This window comes from Pogona vitticeps, chromosome 2 (assembly GCF_051106095.1).
Source record: "Pogona vitticeps strain Pit_001003342236 chromosome 2, PviZW2.1, whole genome shotgun sequence".
NCBI lineage: Eukaryota > Metazoa > Chordata > Lepidosauria > Squamata > Agamidae > Pogona > Pogona vitticeps.
The window spans coordinates 94,305,639-94,330,448 of NC_135784.1; the positions used below are offsets into that span (position 1 = coordinate 94,305,639).

At 41.0% G+C, this 24,810-nt stretch overlaps 2 protein-coding genes across 2 annotated transcripts in view; one reads left to right on the forward strand and one right to left on the reverse strand.

Moving 5' to 3' along the window:
• The first annotated feature begins 1,747 nt into the window (after positions 1 to 1,747).
• Positions 1,748 to 11,824, forward strand: RBM22 (RNA binding motif protein 22). The gene is made up of 11 exons (XM_020809970.3): positions 1,748 to 1,899; positions 2,994 to 3,047; positions 3,961 to 3,990; positions 5,644 to 5,776; positions 7,049 to 7,149; positions 7,246 to 7,418; positions 7,793 to 7,993; positions 8,418 to 8,582; positions 8,928 to 9,016; positions 9,865 to 9,999; positions 10,794 to 11,824. The coding sequence occupies exons 1-11, from the start codon at positions 1,846 to 1,848 to the stop codon at positions 10,922 to 10,924; spliced, it is 1,266 nt and encodes a 421-aa protein (XP_020665629.1). The 5' UTR covers positions 1,748 to 1,845; the 3' UTR covers positions 10,925 to 11,824.
• The window catches only part of MYOZ3 (myozenin 3), a 32,218-nt gene continuing 18,677 nt past the window's right edge, over positions 11,270 to 24,810 (reverse strand). Inside the window, exons 4-7 of the mRNA XM_020809977.3 lie at positions 23,374 to 23,451; positions 21,100 to 21,247; positions 18,196 to 18,376; positions 11,270 to 15,026 (exon numbers count right to left, since the gene is read on the reverse strand). Coding sequence (XP_020665636.3) covers positions 14,855 to 15,026; positions 18,196 to 18,376; positions 21,100 to 21,247; positions 23,374 to 23,451 — 579 coding nt within the window. The 3' untranslated portion in view covers positions 11,270 to 14,854. The remainder of the gene's footprint in view (positions 15,027 to 18,195; positions 18,377 to 21,099; positions 21,248 to 23,373; positions 23,452 to 24,810) is intronic.

Here is a 24,810-nt window from a genome sequence, read left to right on the forward strand (position 1 = left end):
TCCAGAACTCTTCATGAGGCAATGATATAAAACTTGAGGTAAAAGCAAACAGTTGAAAAATTGGGAAGATGCAGTGCCCATGTAATATCCAGTGTGGTATAGACCGAGTAACACAGTGATGAACTAGGTACAGCGATGGGGAACCAATGGCAAGCATGCCACAGCTGGCACGCAGAGCCCTCTCTCTGGGCACGCGAGCTATGTTACTGGATCGCTACCCCCAGCAGTCAAACCAGTGGAGCTGGCTGCAGCTGCAGTGCTAGCACCCTGACAGGCAGCAGGCTCACATCTGGAGCAGCTGGTGCTGGCAGCAGCAGGCCAGCTGAGCTATAGGCAGTAGTGGGGTTGGGCACGACTGGAGGCAGATCTGGAGTGGGGTCTGGATTTTGGAGGCACCTCCATGCCTGGGACTCCCCCTTCTGCACCCACATCTGCTTTCGCTGCTCCTATTTCCACCGCCAGCTGCTGCCTGCTGGGTTTTTTTTTCAGTTTGGGCACTCAGGCTGAAAAAGGCTTGCCATCACCAGACTAGGACCTGCTTCAAATCCCCACATCACCATGGAAGCTCACTGGAGGTGTGAAGCTGCTAAAACTACTTTGTAAACATCTCACTTTGAAAGCCTGCTAGGATCACTATATAAGTCACTTCCGACTTGACATAGTAACAAATGCCGGTGTATCCTGAAACCAGACTGGCAATAAAGCAAAAAGGATTTCAGATGCCATATGAGATGGAAGTATCAAAGGTTTTAATTGGCAGTTTCTGCCTCCTCTGCAGATAAAACGCTACGAATGGTCGCTAGGATCTACAACCAAGCTATATGTTTGGAAAATGTAATTTTAGAAGTCTTAGATTCTCCTTTGTTGCTATGACCGGAGCACATAGGCATGATTTGTATTTGCTACAAAAGACAGAGGAAGCATTAAAAAACCGATAAACAAGCCCACCCTAGATTACATCGCATTAGCTCAAACGTTAACAATAAACGCAAACTCCTGTTGGAAATCAGGCCGCAGACCTAGTTCAACCGGACGTAAAATACAAGCGCAAATTCATCGAGCTCAAAGTCCACTCTTCAACACTCGAATTTACAAATGACTGCATGCAAACGATGTGGTGTTTGTTTTTAAAATGCCGTTAAATTTATTAACAGCAGCTAGATTGATTATTGCCAGGCAATGGAAATTAAAAACTGAATGGCAAATTGAAGAATGGTACAAAGAAATATGGAGGAAGAGGAAGAAGAAGTCCCTTACATGGTGGTGGGGAACACAGTTATTGTATTTGAGTTTATATGTTTTATGCGCATGTTTCTGCTTTTGTTATAGTTATAGAAAATAAAAAAAATATTTTAAAAATGCCGTTTTAATATTAAAGAAAATAAATAGACAAACCGTCCCTCTTAAACAAACTCTCGGCATGTAGCTCGTTCCCATGGATACATGCTCAGCACTACTGCCATGCATGCAGGACTCAAAAAGGAAAACCCTCCTGGATTCGACTGGGGGTGGAAGGAATCCTAAAAGCGAAAGCCCGCAGAACCGCAGCTTTCGGGAGACCATGGCAATCCTGCCCCTTTCTGCTCCAACGGGACCGCGTCTCCTGAAGCAGAACGAGGCACTTCGGAACCACACGGGCTGCAGCCGGGCTTTTCTGCAGCCACCCACCCGGCAAGTTCGCCTCCGCCCTTCCGCGCAGCCACTTCCGTTCACAAATGGAAACCGGACAGGCCTTCATTTGCCACCAGCGCGGGGGCCCGAGGTCACCCATACGTCACTTCCGGGAGGGGAGAGTCCCGCCTTCTTCCGGGACCCGTTTCTCTCTTTTATATTGGCCTTTCCAAGATGGCCACGTCTCTGGGGTCGAACACGTACAATCGGCAGAATTGGGAGGACGCGGTGAGAGCCTCGGGGGTGGGGTGGGTAGGTGGGTCCTCGTTCCCCCCCGGGAGAGAAGGGCGGCTCCCGTGTCTTTCGGGGGCCCGCGGAGGAGGCGCCTTGCGGGAGCCTCGCCTTCGGGGTGGTTGCTCTGCCATGATCGGCGGAGGGAATCCCCTGGACCGGCGTGGGAGAGGCTGGCAGCCGGGAAGGAGAGGTCGTCAGAACGGTTCCCGGCTCGCGTGTACAGCGGCCCCTTGGAGGGGTTACAGCGGCGGGGACTTGGTGGAGCCAAAGCAGCCCTTCTTCTGTTCCTCGCGTGCTTCGCCCTCCACGCTGATCCGAATTTCTTGAAAAAAAAAAGTGCTCGTGTTTAAAAAAGCAACAACATCCGAAACAGACCCAAACGCTCTACTTTGGCCCTAAAATTCCTCTTAGGGGGGGAATCTCGTTTAGCAAAGCTAGGGAATGCTGCGAAGAATACGGTGCACATCAGCCCGCCTCCCTTTTTGACGCCTTTGCCAAGCTGCTCTTTGGAGGTGGTTGTGTGTTGATGCTGCGATTTTTTCTGAAAATCTAAATATCAGCTGCAAATGAAAAGATATGGGGCAGCTTTTATATTTCCGTCCATTCGCTAGCTGCAGAATTCAGAAGACAGGGATGGGAAAAAGTGGATTTGCGCTTCTGTACGTGGCCTTGGGTTTTGTGGCTCCTATACTGTACATCTCTTTACTATTAATGTTAAAGGTGTTAGTGTTTTAAGCGTCCCACCCTAAGGTGGCCTGTAATTCAAAGCTTTATGATTTTGCTAATACAAGTAACAAAATCACTTCCTGCTTAGTCTACATATATTTGCAAACTTTGGTTTTTCACAGTTATGCTTCTTTTGGTATGTGGTTGGCATTTTGTGTGCCTGGTGAGCAAATAGTTTAAACTAAACTCTAATTGGTATTTAAGAATTCCTTTTCGGTTGATCAGGAACACAAATTGCCATGATGTGAATGAGTGTCCATGATAATATTCTAATTTGAAACAGAATAGAAAAATAATTATTGAGGATTTAGTGAAATGTATCTTTCTCTCGATCCTGAAATCAATTTATTTCTCTTGTGTAGGATTTTCCCATTTTGTGCCAGACATGTCTTGGAGAAAATCCCTATATTCGAATGGTATGTATTTTTTTGTGATCTAGTACTAAAGCAAGCATGATGAAATAAAAATTCAGAGGTATATTTAGTTTCAAGTACCATTTTCTTAAAACTTAGGGTTTGCTTCTGAGAATATACACTTTAGATTTAAGTATTAATATACACACACACACACACGTGAAAGCTGTGCGTTCCAATTTTATTGTTAGGATCTTATGGAAATTATTCCACTGTGACTATTTGCTAATCAGTTGCTGCTTGTGAGTATATAGCTTGAAGTAACTGTATTGAAGTCAGTGGGTTTGCAAGTATACCTTCTGCTACTCTTGATCTATATTTTCATGCACTCAGTAAAAATTATATTTTTGTTGAAGTTTATGCTTCACACATTTACATGAGCGGACTACACACATGCACACTGTTACCTGAGTGGACTTTGCCTGTGAATTTTAAGGATGAAATAATTCTGTGCTCACCTTCCATATGTGCATACAAGGCTACATCTTTCATTGCAGTGAATGAAGGGACTGTAACAATCAGTCATGTATTCGTTACATCCTCTGCAAGAGACTGAGGAGACAACTGTTTTGTTCAAGTGAATAGATTGTCCTTTGTTACAGAACTGTGGTTTTTAGCCTTTTCAAAAAGACATGCTTAAGTTTTTCCTTATAGTACGATCACTTTCTCCTTGGTGGTGTTAGGAGATGGGTGTTATTTCTCTCCATGTTCCTTAGAACAATCTGAACAGATGGGAGACATATTGTGGAAGATTTGTGGGAGGTAATGAAGGAACCTTGCCAATCTATTCACTTGAACAAAACAGTTGTCTCCTCAGTCTCTTGCAGAGGATGTAACGAATACGAACCTTGATTTTAAAAGGCATGTATAATTTTGGAAATGGATTGGTCTATAACATGTGTTTCCTTTATTCTAGACCAAAGAGAAATATGGAAAAGAATGCAAGGTATGTTTGTCATTTAAAAGAGATAGCTTGGAGTAGCACAATATTCAGGGCTTGAAATATCACTTATCCACTTGTCTGTGACTAGTGAAAAATGCTGCTGGATGAGTCACAGCTCCCTCCCACCCTGCCTCCTTCCCCTCTGCCTCTCTCTGTCTCTCTCTCATCCTGCAGTCCTCCCCCTCCCCCCTCCCATTGCAAAAAGAAAACTGTCCTCTTTCGAGAAGAGAGTTTGAGTGGCACATAGAGATATAGCTCTGCAGGAGAATGTAGAGTAGACCCATGCTGGAGAATATGGAGATTCCCTGCTCCCAATTTCAACCGAATGAGGTGTGGGGGGGAGCTATGGCTCCTTAAGAGGCTGGGTGCTTTTGCTTTCAGTTTTATTTTTCTGGAGACGTTCAAAAGAAAGGATTTCAAAATACAAGCTTCATTAGCCACCTAGAGTGGTCTTAACTGACCAGATAGGCGGAATATAAATAAAATAAAATAAATAAATAAATAAGTAAATGACCCCACAGGCATGCAGGTAATAAAGCAACCCAAATCAGTGGTTCCCAATCCCAATAAATTGTAAGGCATCCAGTCATGCTAACTGGTGAAATTTCTGACTTACTGGTGAGACATTCTAAAAATTTTCAAGCCCTGACAATTTTAAAGGGTCAAAGTAGAAGGGAAATAGCTTTCAGTAGTTGAGTATCACAGACCTGAAGTGTGAGCATTGAATCTTACTGATATGGTTTGGTTCACTTTAATGGAAGTTAATGGTATGTGTGCATAATAATGCTTCTAGCCCAAGTGGCTAAAGTCTCAATTGTATAAATAAAATGTTACAGTAAGTTTGCCAGCTGGTAGCTCAGTGGTTTAGTATCTGGTTGTGGTGCCAGAGGTTGGGCGTTTGATTCCCCACTGTTCCTCCAGGGAGAAGAGCCAACCTTTGTGGTCTTGGGCAAATTGCACAGACCCAGGGCGCTCCTGGAAGAAGGAAATGGTAAACCATTTCTGAGTACTCTCTACCTGCAAAATCCTGAAAAGGGTCACTGTAAGTCGGAATTGACTTGACAGCACGTTGTGCCTATCCTGAAAATAAGCCCTAGTATGATTTTTCAGGATGCTCGTAATATAAGCCCTACTCCAAAAATGAGCCTAAGTAAAGTGAAACTCCACCCTCCCCCATGGTGCAGGAACCAGAAGATGATCTCATGACTGTATTTGAATCAATGTAGATGGTTGTACATGAAAAAAATAGAACATCCCCTGAAAAGAAGCCCTAATGGGGTTTTTTGGAGCAAAAATTAATATAGACCCTGTCTTATTTTTGGGGAAACATGGTAGTTCAGTTTGGGAAGTGAAATGCTATCTCAAGTATTTTGTTCTCTGGTTTTAGTATAGGTAGCAAATTGCTTAGATTGGGTCTTGCCCATCTCTCCAGTTGAATAACAGGAAAACAATGGCTATATCATTGCCTGAAAGGAGCTAAATACATTGCAAGACTGTCCTTTTTTCTTTCTCTTTTTTCCAGTACAGTGTATTGTTCTGAATGTACATAGTGATGTTGACAAGAAATGAAGAAGTGCTCTGATGTGTGTGTGTAATTCAGGCGTGACTTCTGTACTTTGATTAGTTTGGTACATATTAATGCAATCTTTATCTCAGATTTGTGCCAGGCCGTTCACGGTGTTTCGGTGGTGCCCGGGTGTACGGATGCGCTTTAAAAAGACAGAAGTGTGTCAGACGTGCAGCAAACTGAAGAATGTTTGTCAAACCTGCCTTCTTGACCTAGAATATGGTGTGTAACTATGATTCTATTCTAACTGGCCAAACACAAAATTAACACATTTGTAAGCCCTGAACAGCAATAGTGACGGATGTGCAGAACATAATTTTTAGATATTGGGAACTCCTAGTCTACATGTGGATGAGCGTGTATTCACTACTACAAGGAAGGAGGCCTCCACCTTCAGTACTCAACATGAAAACTGGCTCAGATGTGTCAGTTTGGGGAAAACAAACTGGAATTCCATTTCTAAAAACATACTTGTCGACAGCACTTACTGATAGCAGTGAAAGGGAGTGGTTACCCATAATATGTGCAGGCTATGCACTACTGCTTTGAATGTGTCTGCACTGTACCCTCTATCAGGGATCCAAAGGGCTGTGTTTGACACATCTTGAAGGCATCACATTTTTCCTTCTCCTGGAGCAGTACTTTATGAAGTGCAAGGAGCAGCTGCCAACACTTTATGTGTCTGCATACTCTTTTGGGATTCCAGTCATTATTTAGCTTTTCTCCTTCATTACCAGTCTAATCCCAAAAATAGTACATGAAAGTAAATGGTTTGAGGGAGGCTTAGGTAGGTAGATGGACAGGCATATGGGCTTGAATCCAATTGCTATTACCAGCTAGAATAAATCCATTGAATCAATGAAGTTCAGGTCAGTTAGTAATAGTATTAAGTTTCATTAATTCACTAATTCAGACTAAACTGGATTTAGTGCATGGCTCATGTAGACACAGATCAGTGCAATATCCAGAGTTTGCTAAAAGTCACATTGATACTATAAACTGCATTGATACTAAGTCACTGCATTGATACTATAAAGTCACAATGCTAACTGAGTCATTCAGTTATCAATGAAGAATTGGAAGGAATCTCCATGGAGTGTGCAGTGTGTTTTGCAAAGCATCCTTCTCCACCCTTTTATACTATCCAGATGTTTAGAAGAACAATTAGATCAGCTCTGATCATTTTGCCTTCGTGGCTGAGCCTGGCGATAATTGTACATAGTGTGAAAGAGCAAAAGGGCACTAGATTGTATTGAACTGCTATAGAGATTATGTAGAAGGCCAGTATGAAATGAGAAAACTTCCGAGTTTGATCTTCACATTTACTTAGAGTTGTAATTTTTTTACCAAGTTTGGTTCAAAGATTCATTTACTTAAATATAGCTGAAAATTGGGCTTAATTGTTTTGTGTTTGCTTAAAATAGTTACATTTATAGTAAAAACGTGTTGTCACTTTGCTTTTGTATTAATTTATGCTTTTCTGTTAATGATTAGGTTTGCCTATCCAGGTTCGAGATGCTGGACTCTCGCTTAAAGATGATATGCCAAAATCTGATGTTAATAAGGAATATTACACCCAAAATATGGAAAGAGAGGTGAAGAAATGTTGCTTGTTTAATTTCCAGTGTACACACAAATTGGAAATCATCTATTTTTCTTGTGCATATTTGAATTTCCTTGTGCTTTTCTAGATCATGAATTCTGATGGCACCCGACCTGTTGGTGCTCTAGGAAAGGCAACATCCACCAGTGACATGTTACTCAAACTAGCTCGGACCACCCCATACTACAAACGTAACCGGCCACATATCTGTTCATTCTGGGTGAAAGGAGAATGCAAAAGAGGAGAAGAGTGTCCCTACAGGTAAAAATTCTGCTGAGAAAATTAGCCATTCAAGTTTAGTTCCTAAGAAGCAGGTAGTGTTCAAGTTATTACATGGAAATATGAAAGTAGTGCACCTCTGTTGACAAAAAGCAGAAAACACCTGTGTGAAAACTGAAAGAATTATAATAAAAGTTTACCTAATACATTGTGCAAGAGAGATTGCCAGGGTTGGACCGGTGGCACATTTTTATTACCTGTATTTGCGCAAATTGATAACATAACTATATAATGACTTAAGTTTTGTGTTTTCCCGTTAAATTATCAAGATTTGTCCTTAGTTTAGAAGATTGGTGAAGGCAGATGAAATACATATTATTTTCCCAACAAACACAGTATTTCTTTTGCATCCCTAGGCATGAGAAACCTACAGACCCAGATGATCCTCTGGCTGATCAGAACATTAAAGATCGTTACTATGGTATTAATGATCCAGTGGCTGACAAGCTTCTCAAACGAGCTTCCACAATGCCACGTCTTGACCCACCTGATGACAAGACAATTACAACATTGTACGTTGGTGGCCTGGGTGACACTATCACTGAGACGGACCTTAGGTATGTCTGCAACTCTACTTCAGATGTAATGCTTTGTCAGTAATGGATGTATTTCTTTGGTATGCTTTTACTAAGAAGCTCTCTTGAAATGAGTCCTGACATATACTGAAAATAAATTAATGCCAGTAGTATGCAGTTTGTTCTCCTTTAATAACCTTCATTGTTCATGTTTTGTTGTGGAAGAGTCAGTGCTTTTCAATAGTTTTCTCATTGTCCTTTTTTTTTTTTTTTTTTTTAATTTGAGGCCATGTCTGGGTGGGCGTAAGAGATATTTTGTTCCACAAAGTAACAAACTGGCATATTCCTGACTATGAGTTAATCTACTCACAAATCTTTTTTTCTCGTCTTTGTGTTTCTGACTTTTTCTTTTTGCCTTGCGTACTATACTGTATTGTGAAAAAGACTGTCAATCTTTGCTTCTCAGGAATCACTTCTACCAGTTTGGTGAGATTCGGACAATAACTGTGGTGCAGAGGCAACAGTGTGCGTTTATCCAGTTTGCTACACGGCAAGCTGCAGAAGTGGCAGCAGAGAAGTCCTTCAACAAGTTGATTGTTAACGGGCGGAGGTTGAATGTGAAATGGGGCAGGTGAGTGGCAAGGAAAAGAAGCAAAGGCAATGCAGATTCCCCTTGACACAAATTCTAGTGTTGTTTCCCCTCGGCTGAGCTTATTGTGGGTTGTACTTCCACTTAAAGCCTGTCTTAAAACTATGAACGTATTACAAGAACCGCCTGTTTCCTTTCTGCCAGACTCAAGGAGTGAGATGGCGGATACAAAGTGTCTCTAGAAAATTTGTTTATAAGTTGGTGTTTGTAAACTATGCTTTCTACACAAAGACCATTTTTATCAATCTGTGGTAACACGAATTAACCTTGAAATCAAGTATTTAATCTTACGACTTGAGCATTGTTCTATTTTTCCTTGGGTTTTAGGTCTCAAGCAGCCAGAGGGAAAGAGAAAGAAAGAGAAGGGATCACAGAATCGGGTATAAAGCTGGAGCCAGTCCCTGGACTACCAGGAGGTAAGAAAAATATTCCTAACGGAATAAATCACAAAACAAAAGACAAACAAAAAACAAAAACAATTTTGAAATAAGTATATCTAGAAATTAGATTATTTAGCGGTTAGAAAAGGAAACATTCACTGGGAGAAAGTCTGTGAAATAACCTAATTAGAATTTAGTGAAGAGGAAAGCTTGTATTTAAGGGTTGAGTTGTTAGCATTAATTGCATCATAATAATCTCTGTAGCACAGGTGAATAGGGTGGCCATCCAGGTCTTTCAGTCCTCTTCACATGAAAAAGATTTTGACAAGAAGAGGCTTTTTAAAAAAGGAAGAAGTGGCTGGTTGATTATTTCTTGTATCTTTTTTTAAAGCCCTTTGTGGGAGGCAAGATCAGGTAGGGTGAATTTACATTTCAAGAACAATTAATACCTCTCTGAGCTTCTTGTGTACATTTTGCTGATTTGTGGCTAAACTGAATGGCTTGACATGCAAAGGGAAGGGCAGTAATGGGCCAGAGGTTGCCCACCCCTACTCCAATGCAACGGTTCCCAACTTTGGGTAACTCAGGTGTCCTTGGACTGCAATATCCTGAAGCCTTCACTCACCAGCTGTGCTGGCCAAGATTTCTGGGAGTTGCAGTCCAAGAACACCCAAGTTACCCAAGATTGGGAACTACTAGTCTAATGCATTTGATTTAGATTCAGATACATCTGCTTTGGAAAGAACATCTCTTCTGAATACTAGTAATGGTAAAGATACTGTTCAGAAACAGATTGCAGCCATGTGCTATGAACCTGGATTGTCTTCTTCTGCATCTTGCTTACTGAAAAAACAAATGTATATTGTGAATGTTGTGTCTTGCAGCTCTTCCTCCTCCTCCTGCGGCAGAAGAAGAGGCAGCTTCGGCAAACTACTTCAATCTACCTCCCAGTGGTCCTCCAGCTGTAGTAAACATTGCCCTGCCGCCACCGCCTGGCATTGCTCCCCCACCACCTCCAGGTAATATTTTTTTTCCTTCCAGAGAAACAAAAATGAGACTTTCTTGTTCTCTGATTCTGCATGTCTGCTTTGTATTGCTTCATTAGTCTCTCTCTCTAGGGTCTTGTAAACATTTCACAGGGATTCTTGTAAGAAAGTTCCTAATTTGGTTTTGTAGTTTATTTATTTATTTATTTATTTAATTTATATCCCGCCTATCTAGTCGTGGTGGACTACTCTAGGCGGCCAACAACAACAGTTTATAAGCCACTTTGCATCTTTAATACTCCAGCTGTTTTATTGTGTAGCTGTTGTTTTGTATTGATTTAGCTGTGTGTACAGCAGGAAGAAGAGAAAGTCTTGAGGAAGGTGGAAAAGGGACTGTGGGTCAAAACTCTTTTTCCTTTGGGAGATTTAAAACCTAATTCTGTTCCTAGTTACTAGGAAGGAAGGCCCATTCAGTTCATGGGACTTAACTAAACAAGTACACATAAGATGGCTGACTTACGTCCCGCTCCTTCTTTCCTCCATCCTATTTTTCCCCGTCTCTTTTTCTCTTTTCTTCTCCACACAGAGCTAGAATCTGAATTGAGGGCCTTCACAAATGGGCTTCACAGTGTCATGGGTTGCCCATCCATGGTTTATACAGGAAATGTACTTAAAAATGGTGAATGTGAAAGGAAAAATAAATTGTTGAAAGCAACTACTTTAAAGGAAACAATGTTAAGAAAATGCTCTTGTCTCAGAGATCACCCAGGGTTCGCTTTGGATCGACTGTGGAAATCAGTGGCTGTCCTTTTCTTTTTATTCTGTAGGATTTGGACCACACATGTTCCATGCGATGGGTCATCCACCACCATTCATGAGAGCCCCGGGTCCCATCCACTATCCTTCTCAAGATCCACAGAGGATGGGTGCCCATGCAGGAAAGCACAACAGCCCCTAACCCCACCAGCTCTCCGTTATCTTTTAAGTTGCTCTCTTGTGTTTTTTGTTTTTGTTTTTTTTAAAGAAGGAACGTTTCTTTGGTAGCATACCACATTCAGGTGTAATGAGTGGAAAACAAAATATTGCTGTGTAGGCAGCACAGGCTTAGTCCTACTCTGATACACAACTAGAAAATCTGATTACTTTTTAACCAAAATTACTTCTGCGTAAGGGAAGGGTGATGTCTGCTTAAACAAAAGCAGAAAAGTGAGCTGGAATATTTTGATTTAGAACTACCAATCTCATCATTTTTTTAAGAAAAAGCAAGCACATTGTATTTTAAAATACATTTCCTTTTTATCCCCCCCCCCCCCCCACTGTATTTCCAATCTCATCCGTGGATCTGATTTGGGACGCTTTGAAATATAGTGTCTTGGGGAAAAATTAACTAAGGAAGTTTGTAATCCCCAGCCACTTCAACAGTGGGAACTAGCAAACTTTGTTGTTCACTCTGACCTAATCCATTTAAACATCAGATTATGATATTGCCATGAAACCAGACCTAGATTTTACCTTGTATTATACTGAGATGGAAAGATGGTGTGTGACAACTTTGCATTCATGCTGTTTCTCATAATTCAAGATCTTATCTGCAATACATGCTACCAAACTGTTGGGGGCAGCAGTGGCCGTGCATGCTTTTTTATCCTCTGTTAAAGAGGTTGGTGATTCTTGAGTTGTGGCGTATGCGGCCTTCGTGTCCATTTGCTACTAAAACTAGTCTGGTTTATTTTGTAATTTAACATTTGTTACCAATGGCTGTTCTAAATATATCTTCTCAGTATTTGCCCTGTACCATCTGTTTTCTGCATAGAGTCTGTAATGTGTCCTAGTAAAGAGAACCATATTTTTTACCATTTCCAAGTTTTATTCTGTTGTTCTTGTTTTTGAAAACAAGCATTGCATTTAACAGAATTTTCATAGTGGTTCCCTGATGTTGCTTCCCGTGGCAGCTGATGACTAAAATAATGAAAAGCAGAAGTGAGTGATAGAACACCAACCAAAATGTTTGTGGAAATGCCTAATTCATGGTGTAAAACTCAACATGTCATGAGCTTTTTCAGGTGCCTTTGCTAAAGTAGTTAAAAGGCTTTCAGAACTGTCAAATGAGTTAGACCACTGGTTCTTAACCTTGGGTTACTCAGGAGTTTTGGACTGCAACTCCCAGAAGCCTTCACCACCAGCTGTCCTGGCTGGGGTTTCTGGGAGTTGCAGTTCAAAAGCATCCAAGTAACAAAGGTTAAGAACCACTGAGTTAGACAAATGTCTCAACTCCAGAGAAATGGGTACAGAAAGTGAATTATCTTGAAAGCTACCGTGTTTCCCTAAAAACAAGACAGGGTCTTATATTAATTTTTGCTCCAAAAATGCATTAGGGCTTATTTTCAGGGGATGTTTTATATTTTTTTTTCATGTACACAACAATCTACATTTATTCAAATACAGTCATGTCATCTTCTGGTTGCTGCACAATGGTGGAGGTGCAGGGTTTCACTTAACTGGGGCTTATTTTGGGGGTAGGGATTACCGTATATTATGAGCATCCTGGAAAAAGAATATTAGGGCTTATTTTAAGGTTAGGACTTATTTTCAAGGAAACAGGGTATTACTACACAAAAGCTTCTATATCATTATTGAAACATTTAAACCTCACTCTAACTCTGTGCCTCATCTTTAACTACCATAAGCCAGGGGATTTGTAGCCTCTTAGGATGAAGGCCAAGCTAGTTACATTTAAGTCACTCATGTCTCCTGGAACCTGCACTGAAGAACAATACAATAAGCACACATCACCTTTGCCTGATCAAAACACAAGTTGCAAGACTTACTCTGTTGCAACAGAAAGTCACGTGACACACACACACACACACACACACACACAGTTTATTGGGGCACTAATTGTCCTGAAAGCGTTTTTTGTGCCAAATCTGTTAGTATGCTACAAACATCACATGTGCAACTGTGAGGAAAGTCAGTTTTACAGCATTAGCTTTATCTTGGCAAATAACTTCCTGCCTTTTCTTTTGTAATATTTATTTTTTTAAGAAAAAGCAAGCACAATGTATTTTAAAATACATTTCCTTTTTATCCCCCCCCCCATTGTATTTCCAAATGTAAACCTGACTTTCAGTTGGTAAGTCTGAAACTGGATGGTTTTGCACTCAAAAGAATTTTGTAGCACATAATATACTAGAATGACTGCATAATTAATTGCCCATTTGTTGTCTACGGGATGGAATGGAAAGTCTGCTCTTGAATGTTTTGGGTTGAGTGCTCTCTTGGTGGGAATTGACTCTTGAATATGCTTTTATGGAGTCCTTTCAATAACCATCTGTTACAGTGATTGCCGTCTCTTAGTCATAAAGTTCTAAGTCAGAAACTGTAGCTTAAGCACATAAATACTGATAAATTAAATGATCTTGAAATCTACCATCTGTTTTTTTCTAGACAGAATAAAGCCAAAAAATAAATGACACAAATTATCAGTCAGTGAAAATAGGTGTTTCAATGAGATTTGATCTTATTTCTGGTGTGTATTCTTCCAGCTTCTGGGAAATGTGCAGTTTTTGTTGATCTGCTTCAGGTCATATCTACATGTACATATGGGCTGAAATCCTGTTGCTTAGGATACTAAGCTTGAGTAGGCTCATTTAATCAATGGAGATTTGCTGAGTTAATCCCATACATTCTATCGATTCAGTGGGCCTAATTCTGGTTGCATCTTCCTACGCTAAGCAACAGGATTTCAGGGACAAAGTACACGCCAGGACGCTTTGGTCAGACAAATGGTCCACTCTCGATCATTCCGGGGCTTGCAGAGGAACTGTTCCAGTCACATGATGATTACATGGAAAGTCATCTTCCTCTGTTATTTCCAGTTTTTGAGCAAGTTGCAATCCTGGAGCATGTGAACATGGGAGTGAATCCCAAGTGGAGACTCTTACTGCCTGGCCTCACCTCTTTCTGCGCCTGAATCCATTTCCCAGTAACTTTCAATCCTAAAGTTTTAATTTTGGGGGGGGGGGGGGAATCAATTTTACAGTAATGGGTTCCCCAGTTTCTTTACATATCCTACATGTTATCTAACAAATGTTTAATAGTGAGGGTTGACCCTCCTGGTACAGTTCACCAGTTTCTTTAGCACCATAGAGATGTGTTAAGATTCCACACCAAAACAGGTGTCACTGCCTCCCATCTTTAATTGTATGCCTTGGGCCTGAAGAACAGGACTTATATCTCTCGGTTCAAAAGCTGGACCTTCAGTTGGGTCTAGAATGCCAAAGTGACATTTCTGAAAGCAGACTGCAGGACAAGAGATAATAGAGTTGTAAGATGGCTTCCATTTCTTTTTTGTAGATAATAAAATAAAAAAAAGTTTCTTCACTAGTAGCTTGTATAGCATGTTACTATGACGTACCTCTAAGAAGATTCTGGGCAAATCTTAACATAAACTAGATGTCCAAGCTTCATTTGTTTTTTCTTTCCAGTAAAAACTTGCAATAGCTTTATGCTTCTCAAATGGTTTCCCGACATGGCAAGCTGCATCCTCTTTAGTTAAATCATTCAACCTGACATTTTGGCTTTGTGCCCTTTTGGTCTTGATAGCTAGTCTCACTTCACTGGAAGGACCTTTAAAATGACTTATCATTAAGAAGTGGGTGGTGTGATGTAGTGTTACTGTCAAATATAGTACAACAGAAGACCTGGAAATAAGTTTTTGGGGTTGGTTTACGTAATGACGAAGCAGCAAGCAGAATCTACTAATACTATTTCCACATAGGCAAAAGTGATCCATTTTAGGCTAAAGAGGCTCAATTCTTGCAATTATATATTAGTAAACATGGATATTAGCTACTTGTTGACTTTAAAAAGAGAGAGGTGACAAAAGCTACAAATCCTCTGACTCTGGCATAACCTGTATCCAGCCCAGAGGTGTTCTATTAAAACTGGGTCTGTTTAACATAAGCTCCAGGCTGTTCATGGTATCTGCATGATCGTCGCCCATCTCAAATCTAGGGAACGCGTCGTTCAGCACTGGTCCTCCAAATGGCGTTGGAGTCCTGCAAGTAAAAGAAAAAGATGTGCTGTAACTGTTTGCAAATTAGCTTATTGAAACCCATGTGGGGAAGTGATGGTGTTTGATCATGTAGCACAACTTGGACTGGCCAGTCTGGTGGCTTGTTATGAGGGGTGGGTAACAAACAGAGACTGCTACCCATGCTCTGATGATGTGGTGAATGTCAGGTTATTGCAGACAGGATCCACTGACCACTTAGGCGTTTAACCGGGAGTGGATGCTTGCCAGGTGGGTCCGTGTGCTTCCAGGGTGAACAAAACATGTAGGTTGTTGCTTCCGAGTGCAAACTAACCTCGCAAGGTAGAAACACAAAATGTTCAAAAACATCTTCAAGTGTAAGACACCGTCTTTAGTATCATCAACCCCTTAAGCGGTCTGTATGAAAATGCAGCTGTAAAATTGTATTATTGTAAGAATCTCAAAAGCATGTACAGATTTATAGCCAAACCTAATGATTCCAAAAGAATAATGATAATGTGAAGCCAGTTCCATGATAAGGATAAAACAAAAGTTTATTCAGAGATTTAGGCAATTAAAGAGTTATTCCTACAGAAAACAAGCTATCTAAACTAAAGCTTTACTTACAAAGCAATATAGTTCTAGTGCTCAAGCGGAGTTCAGCATCATAGCAGGCTTGGATTATATGTTAAAGCAAGTGAAGCTGCTCCAAAGCTGCTGCTTGGAGCTGCTTAGCTAAACCCTTCTTCTGGCCGGCCTTATATCCCATCATCCTGTCATGAGATGGTGCAATCTTTGCCACCAATCAGATGGCATCCTTCCTGGAGCTAACTAATTGGTAACTTCTGCACAAGTAACCATAAGATCACCAAGTGTGCCTACTTGGCATACCATGGAAACTCAAGCAGTTTCAGGTTCTTTAAAAAAAAATACTCCCCAGTTTCAAAGCCAAAATATAAAATTCCTCACACCTTTAAATGGCTCCTAACTGCATGGGCATTCCTTCCCTCCTCTAAATCAGCACCATATTTCTGCAGCTTTGAGGGAATGATTCACCTCTTCCTTGCTTGTTTTTTCGCAGAGGGTTCGCTTTTAAAAGGTTTGGCTGTACAGTAACATTTCAGGAGTTCATGCTTGCATCTACAGTATAGTGCTTCTTGTTGATAGAATTCAGGCACCCTGCCTTAAGGCCCACTCTCTACCACCTTGGCTCCACAAGATCAGTTTCTGGCATCCAGGAATTATTCTCCATTCCCCAGACTTCACTAAGGAAAGGCTGCACCACTGCCAGATTTGCCAATGAAGTGGGAAGAGGCCACATTTTGACTTAAGAATAAGTCCATCAATAAAATAGCTTCTAAGTATAACTCATTTCAAAACTTAGTTGTGATTTTCCCACAAGAACTTTCTTGGCCCTATGGCTCATTCCAAGTTTAAGGGGTGCATTGGATTAGCACCCTCTGGTGCACCTTCTCCAATTGACAATTCTCCAATGTCAATTTTAGCCTTTATGAGGTGCCTGGCATTTGTGGCAGGCTGCCATTCTAATTTCCCTCAATGGCTCATAATGTAGCATGTTTCCTGAGCATAGTGGAAGAGCATAGTGCCAACCAGATTCTACCCCACCCTGAAAAACTATTGTTTTTCCTTGGTTCTCTAATGTTCTTGGTCTTTTTAAAATGCAATTTATAATTGTAATTTTTTAAAAAAATATTCAGCTCTCAGTCATATTGCCTGTCTTGAAATCACTGAGATATTAAAATGTAAAGGTGGCAAGCCTAAAATTAAATTTGTGCCCCTGGGTCTAAATTTAAAGCTTTAAATAGGGCAGTGCCTGAGGAAGGAAGAAATCGGACATCTATGTATCTTCATTTATAAAGTATCTTCATGTATAAAGTATTTCTGCTACAAGACCAGAAATAAAAAATAAAATTTGACGAGCAAGAGAAACTGGCAGAGTATGCCTCTAGAATAGTATGCCAGTTCAACATGTGTTAAAGTTATCAAGGCTCAGGACTATTCTGTCTCAAAAAGGAAGTGTTACAAGATGCTAAATGGAAATATATGATCCTAAAGTTCTGCAAGTTATAAAACAGTTGTTGATAAAAGCAAAAATTAACATTTGCCAGTTCTCACCAAAACCCATTCACTCATCAACTGGATTTATAAGACTGAAAAGGTGCTCTTTAGGGCAAGTGTTTAGAGATTTAAAAAAGAATGTCTCCATATGCAGAATTTTGGCTTCACCACATCTCTTAAAATCAAACTGACTATATGAACAAATTTTAGACTGTATTTCTTGCAAATTATGAAAGATTGTTTATATTCTGGTTTTTACTACTTTGCAGGATCCATTGAATTACTATTGTCAAGGTCTGTATACATTTATTGTAATAAAGAGAATAAATAAAATTGTGTCTTATTAAATCAACCCTTAATTTGTGCTCAGTACATACTTTCCCACCATATACAATATGTTTTCTTTCTCTGCTTCGTTATTGCTTGCCTTTAGTTGCCTGAAGAGTGATATTAATAATGTATCAAATATGAAAAACACACAAGGGACGTGGAGCCCTTTGGCAGGGAAAGGCTTGGTATTTTCCTAAGCACCATTCAAGAGCAGAATAGTGAATGGAACAGTAAAACCTATCATGTGGGGGGAAAGCTAAGCAAGAGGTACAAAAAGAGAGGATGGTGTTATATACATTCTCATGTGCCTACACATCATAAGTCCAGTGTTGGCCATTTGCATATTATAGAGAGCAAAACTCACATTTACTTTGGCTAAAAGAATGTGATCTGTATTTTTCACTGTCATCTTAAGGTTTCTGGTAGTGTTTCATTCTGGCTGTTGGTGTGCACTCCCATACACAGAGAAGACCCATTGAAATGAGTAGCTTCAGATATCAATGTGCAAGGAACAGCTTGTTCCATTGCCTTAGTTTACATGCTTTACTTATATACAAGGCAGGAATTTAGAGACAGAATGGTCTCAGGTGTTGCTTAAGTCTTCAGTCTTTGTCCACTTCTTTGGCTTTCCTAAAGCCCCAATTGGCTAAAATGTACATATTGTTTACAACTGTTTACAACTGCTGCTTTCCATTACCATAAGCCACAAGAGACAGATGGCTAATTCAAAGACATGCTAAGCATTTCATGGACAAAGTCTGTAGGGAAATAGAAAGAGCCATTACCTGTTAAAGCTCCTAACATCAAAAGTGCTGACTTTCCTGGGAAGTTCAGGCAAGCGGTTCTCACTGTCCACCTTATAATCTTCGCTGCTAAGGAACTCCTGCCAAGGAGACTGGTAACCTTTGGGAATGGCTGTCCTGTTGAACTTCTCATGAGGCACTTCCTTTAGAGGCCCGTTATAACCTGGCATTGGGAAATGTCAAATTAAAGGCAGACATCTTGATTAGCATGGTAGCACGATCTGAGGTATCTGCCAGTTTCTGCATCAGTTGCTGGGGAAGAGCAAAGAATAGTTCCACGTTTGGGGAGACCTTTCCCAGCAATATTTTGTCACACCATTGGTGAGGTCCTCCTTTCCTCCTTTCCTCCCTCAGTCCTTTCACACTTCCGTACAGCCACTAAGCAAACGGCCAGTGCAGTAAGCATGCAAAGGGACAGCTTCTTCCTCCCTCAATCTTTTGAGCACCACTTCCTTGCATATGGTGCCCTGAATGGGCCCAAGCCTAACGAGAAAACAAGCATTGGAGGTTGTTCCATGAAGTACTTCTACCATTCATCCCTTCCCCTCATTAATGAATGGGTGGCAGACATGGACTTTATTCTGTTTGTATGCTCAGGACCATCATCATATCAAGAATTATTAATATTTAAACAATTATCCTGACAGCCTTAATGATGATGATGATAAGAATGAAGGGGTAATTAGACAAAAACTCAAGATATTTAAAGTTCACTTGTACTCCCAGATGTGGGCAAAAGAAGAGGGAACCAAGCTATTAGAAGAGCAAGGGGAAACCAAGCTCTGTTCCAGAGCAGGAAGAGCAAACCCGGTTCTGTTTATACTTCGGCCTCTTCCAAGATTATCTGAATTGGAATGAGGGGTTCATGCATGTGGATCTCAACTCAGACTTCAGGTAGACTTTCATTTACAATTTGACGCCTGTGAGTGACAATTGCTAAGAAAACCGATTGCTAGTTCTTCTGCTGTGCAGAGGAGGCAGTTGAAAGCTTTTCTCAAGACTGCTTCTCCTTGTCCAGAGCTCATTGTTTTTGAACTACAACTCCCACCGTTCTGTTGTAGCAACAAGAATAATAAAAAGAACATTTCCAAGCTCTGTCCTTGCCCTGGCACGTGCCTGTCATGTTCTGGTATGTGGGCAAATTTCATATAAAAGCACCAAATACCACGTCTCCACATTAATAAGGACCAACTTAAACCTTTTTCTGACAGAGGTGGAGGACACAAGGCTTCCTTCCCATGCCAGCTATTTTTTCACGTCACTGTTCCCCCCCCACCTCAATATGGCCCACATCCAGGTTTCTTCAGTTCTAGGGGCAAGATAATGCCCGCCCGCCCCTAATCTGAAGCTTATGGGGCACAGGATTGGTTGTGTGACACACAGCTCTCCCCCAAGACCATCCTGCTGCTGCCTTCCGGTATCTGCCACTTGAAGTGGTACCAGCTCACTTTCCCTAATGGTATATCATGTTTGATCACTGATATGCCATCGGTGTATCATTGTTGATAAGTGATATGGCTGCATCCGTATCAGATTGCCACCCTCCTTCAGAGGCAGAGAGGCTGTTTTCCTCTCTCCACCTTCCACCGTTTGCTCTGCCCTGAATGTCTGTTTTGAAGGCAGCACAGCTGCTTGCCAGGGCTCCAGCTGTCCTCCTCATCAAGCTCTGTGTTGACAAGAAAAGGTCACTCTTCCTGTACTGTTCCATCAGCATGTCAAAGAACGCGGGAGGTTAAGCTGCTTTAGACACCAGCAACCTGAAAGCTGCAAACTGTACAGTGAAATCCACCTGGGATGAAGAGCAAAGGGCACCTGCTGTTCTCTGGACATATTCCTGGATTCAGATCATAACATGAACAGCATAAAGGGGTTGATGGGATGGAGGTCTGATCCCTTGCATAACTGCTGTAACTGTTATGGAGGCATGAACAGCCGTTTTCATGCCATTCACAACTCCACCATGTTGGAAAGGGAGAAAAGGAACAAGGGTACTTGCACGAGCTTACAGTGTGTGTGTGTGTGTGTGTGTGTGTGTGTGTGTGTGTGAGAGAGAGAGAGAACACTAGTCAGGGTTCCTAATGTGTTCCCTTTGGCCTTACCAAAGGGAACACTGGGTTGGACAACTTCTGAAGAGCTGGAGGGCATTTGTGCTTCCATCTGCATCTTGGTGGTGGGTCACAGTCCCCAGGCAAAATTATATTTAGATGGAAAATTGTGCTCCCAGAGACTTGAGTGAATGTGGAAGAAAAAAAATTCAGGGCTTAGGGGAGCCACAATGAGAAAGACTTTCATATTTTGGGCATTCCTGCTGCAAATGGCATTCTCAAGTCCAACTCCATTGACGTTCACCTCCTCTGCCCCTTAGGATCTTTGTCTTAATCAGGTCCCCCACTGCTGGCAGGCTCCACACTTCTCTGTCTGTCTGAGGGTGGAATCAGACAGCTGTAAAGGCACGTGCCTGATCTCACTGTAAAGGGTCACTTGGGAGCAATCTTCCTTCAGGTGACCCTTCTGTCTGCTGGGGAATTGCTCCAGCCCAGCCCAAAAAAGTAGGAGTCCTGCAGCTGGACCAAAAAGATCCAGCTTGGGCACAGATCAGAGTCAGTGTGGAGTATGTTTCCCTGTATGCTGTGTGATCGCTGGTAAATAGATTGCAATGGACACCTACACAAGAGGTTAAAATACTGATCAAATACTGATCTACAGTATTTCCTTTGGTAATCATGCCCAGATGAGCAATTTCCTCAATAAACACTGCACCCCATGTCTTCAGACTGTCTTTGACACTGGTTCCTGACGGACAGCCTCCACCCAAAGCCAACACTCCATGCTCGTACTTTTGTGTCAGGTGGCCAAATTCATGAGGATGCCCTGAAGAACCCTTACCTGGAGCAATGGAGTTAGGATTCAGGGCTTTGCTCATCTTAAATACTTTGCTTGTTTTCTTTGGTACTTTTGGGGGTCCTCCTCCTCCTGAAGCGGCTGAGTGAGGTCCATCCTGGCAGTTCTCCTTCCACTCTGCATTATGGGCAGACTAGGAGACAAAGTATAAACAGCCAAAGTCATCACCAAATGAATGCTCTGGTGATAGAAATGTGAGGACTAGTTCTTCTAGGAGAAACAGAATAGCCAAAACTTTGCTATAGAAGGCTGACCAGGTAGTTGATAAAAGGCTAGCTTCTCTCTCACTTGAGAGTGGAAAGACAACTTGTTTATTATTATTATTATTATTATTATTATTATTATTATTATTATTATTATTATTATTATTATTATTATTATTATTATTATTATTATTATTATTATTATTTAGAAACAAGAGTAACTGCCTTTGTACAAGAACATTACTTCTTACTTCCCCAAGGTATATGTTGTGAAGACTCCAATCCAAAATAAGACTCATTCCTTTTTCATTAGTCCCATTTTCTCCTTGATTACAAAGAACCCCAAGAACAATTCCGCTCCCCTTTTGCTATTGAAATGTCAATTCTTCTGGAATGAGATCTTTAGACACTTAGGCTGTGACTACATGGTGAAATACTACAGGATTTCCTCTGCTTATAAAACAGGTGAGTTTGAAGGACCACATGATGCAAAGGCTGATTTGAATTGATCCAGCTCTTGCTTCCAAAGTGGCTTCCTTGTCCCCTGCTGCTGGTGGGTGGGTGGGTGGGTTTCCTATGTTTTCAAGCCTGAATTATTCCAATGAGCTTTTCCCTGTGTGGTTAATTGTGATACATTCATGTAAAGACTAGCAAAGGGGAATGTCTGTAGCTGGTGTTTTGATGATGTAGGTAGTTGGACTGTGATGTTCAGGGCCAAGGGAACACTTTCCTCTCCCTTGATCATTCTTCCATTGATATATATATATATATATTTAAAAAAATCTTATATATACAAGATTAGTGCTAGATCACCCTAACACTGGCAATGGTGCGGCTAAAAAATATTGTAAATAAATAAATAATAAATAAACACCTTACCATGGGGTCATTGGTATTACTGTTTCCTGTATTACACCCCCATCAGTTCCCCATCTAATTAAATGAGGTGGGACCAGAGGAAGGAAGTAAAGAAGGGAGGATGTGTGCTGGAATGTCAATTGCATCACATCCAGCATGAATGGTGAACTCCCAAATCAATCTGTGAGCACTGACTGCCATTTCAAACATAATATAGATTACAAATCAAATTGGAGTAAAGCTCAATTGGATTTCCAGTGTAGTTGCACTGTAAGAAGGTATCAAAAGTCTTAGTGTCAAAATATGACTCTCCATTAAACATTTTAGGACTAAGGAGTGTAACTAGGCCGGGGAGTTCAGTGAAGAGTATACCTAGCTTTAAATATTCTATTTGTTCTATGTTGTTTTCAGTTATTTCAGGCCATTTAAAATAATTCATTTCTTTCAACTGTTTCGTTTTTGTAATCTACCCTGACATCTTCTTGATGTATAACAGGGTTTTAATAAATAAATAAATAGAATAATAAATATCAACACTTATATTATTATTTAACTCACATGACTTCTAGGGTGGCAACTCAGATACCAAACCCCAAAAAGAAATTGCAGCACCAAAATGGGGAGAGATTTGTATTAATTTTGCATAAATTGTGTATATGTAAACACAAATTCAGATGTAATGATTATAATTTAAATCAGTGGTTCTCAACCTTGGATAATCTAGGTGTTCGTGGACTGCAGCTCCCAGAAACCCTGTCCAGCACAGCTGGTGGTGAAGGCTTATGGGAACTACAGTCCAAGGACACATAGGTGATCTAAGGTTGGGAACCACTGATTTAAATAACATTCTCAATTTTAGTAATTATAATTAAAATAATTGCTATAATTATAAACGTATAAAATATTTCAAATAACATTATAATAATTAGAATAAGAAAATAATATACATCTCTCTCTCTCTCTAGTGGAGAAAAGTGTGACCGTATGAGCGGTGTGCCTGCGCGTGCATCCTGCTGTAGAGTTCCTATCTGCTGATGGACAATGTCAGGGGACTTGTCCTAAACTGGACAGCCTTTCAAACAAAGGGCACCTTTAATTAGAGGCCCACCCCATGAGATCTCTGTGAACAGAGTATTATCCTCTGCAACCTGTGGCTATCCCCACCCACCCCCAGCACTTCCAAGCAATATTCAGAGACCATTCGTCCTTCTGCTGCTCCCACATCGTTGTAGCCTGCCTCTGTGCTTCCTCCTTCCTCGACTGTTCTGCTCGAGATCTGCAATGAGAAGGAGGGAAAATATCCATATGTGACATGGGCAGTGAGGACTACAAAGCCTGACAATGGGTAAACTCTGGGGGATTATTTATATTTCTTTACCTATGCATTTATTTGATCTATATATCACCCCATTACTATACGCACTAGTCTGGGTGGTTTGCGAGATTAAAACTTAAAACCCTCAAAACACAATAATAATAAAACATTGAAAAACAATATGGTACACAGGCAACCGTTCAATCATAAATGTAAAGAACCCTAAAAATCTAAAATCAGTGGATGGAAAACCTGACAGCTTCCAAGAGTTTCAATTATTAAAAGCCGCTTTAAAGAATTCTGTCTTTACCAGTTTTCTAAAGACAAGGGAGGAAGAAGTCTGGCGTATCTCTGATCGCATTTTGTTCCAAATCAAAATGGCACGATTCTTTGTTTTCACCTTTTTGGCTTCCCTCGGTGTGGCCACTTTTGGCAACATGGATTGAGAGGAGTGGGTGGAGCAGATAGCTGATTTCTGGGAGAGATGTTCAGACAAGTGTCAAGGTCCTCAATCCTTAAGGGCTTTATAGGTCTTAACCAGCACCTTAAATTGAGCACGGATACCAACAGGCAACTATGGAGGTGTGGGGATATATGATTATGATTAAATTTACTGGTCCTTGTCATCAGACTGGCTGCCACATTTTGGACCTGCTGAAGTTTCCGTACTGTTTTCAAAGGCAGCCGTATGTAACAAGTGTTATAGTAGTCTATTTTTGAGATTATCAAGGCATGAGCCACTGTTGTTCAGCATTTCTTAGGTAGGGATGTGACAGAGCAATCAACTAAAATTGGTAAAAGACACTCCTGGCCAGGGCAGATTACTTGCAAACCTGACAATCCACTGAAATGGTGTGTTCTGCAGTGGTTCATAATCTGACCTTTATAGCAAGAGTGGGCAATGTACAATCTTCAGGTCACATGCAGCGCCCCCCCAGCCTATTTAACACTATCCAGGCCCTGCTACTGCTTCTCATGTTTCCACTACCACTACAGTCTCAGTGATCCTACTGGGAAACATGATGCACAGGGAAGACCCACCTTGCTTCTAAGAATTGCTAGCTATTTGGAATTATTGTGAAAGAAGGTGTTTGCTCTCCGTGTGTTATGTTTCCCAGAAAAATCACTGGATTTTGGTAGTGATTATAGAAATACTAATTTTGATGCTGGTAGCGCATCGTGTTGCTCTGCCAACTCCTGCGACATTGCTGGAACCAGTTGTATTGGCTCTTGCCTTTCCATTGGACCATTTCAGCAACGTGGAGAGGGGGGATTTGCTGCTTGGGTAACAGCCTAGCCTCCATATTACCTTACCCGGGC

Coding starts and splice junctions, on each gene's coding strand:
- RBM22 (XM_020809970.3), top strand. CDS start 1,846: ATGGCCACGTCTCTGGGGTCGAACACGTACAATCGGCAGAATTGGGAG. Junction 7,419..7,792: donor GGAGAAGAGTGTCCCTACAG/GTAAAAATTCTG, acceptor TTGCATCCCTAG/GCATGAGAAACCTACAGACC. Junction 8,583..8,927: donor TTGAATGTGAAATGGGGCAG/GTGAGTGGCAAG, acceptor CTTGGGTTTTAG/GTCTCAAGCAGCCAGAGGGA.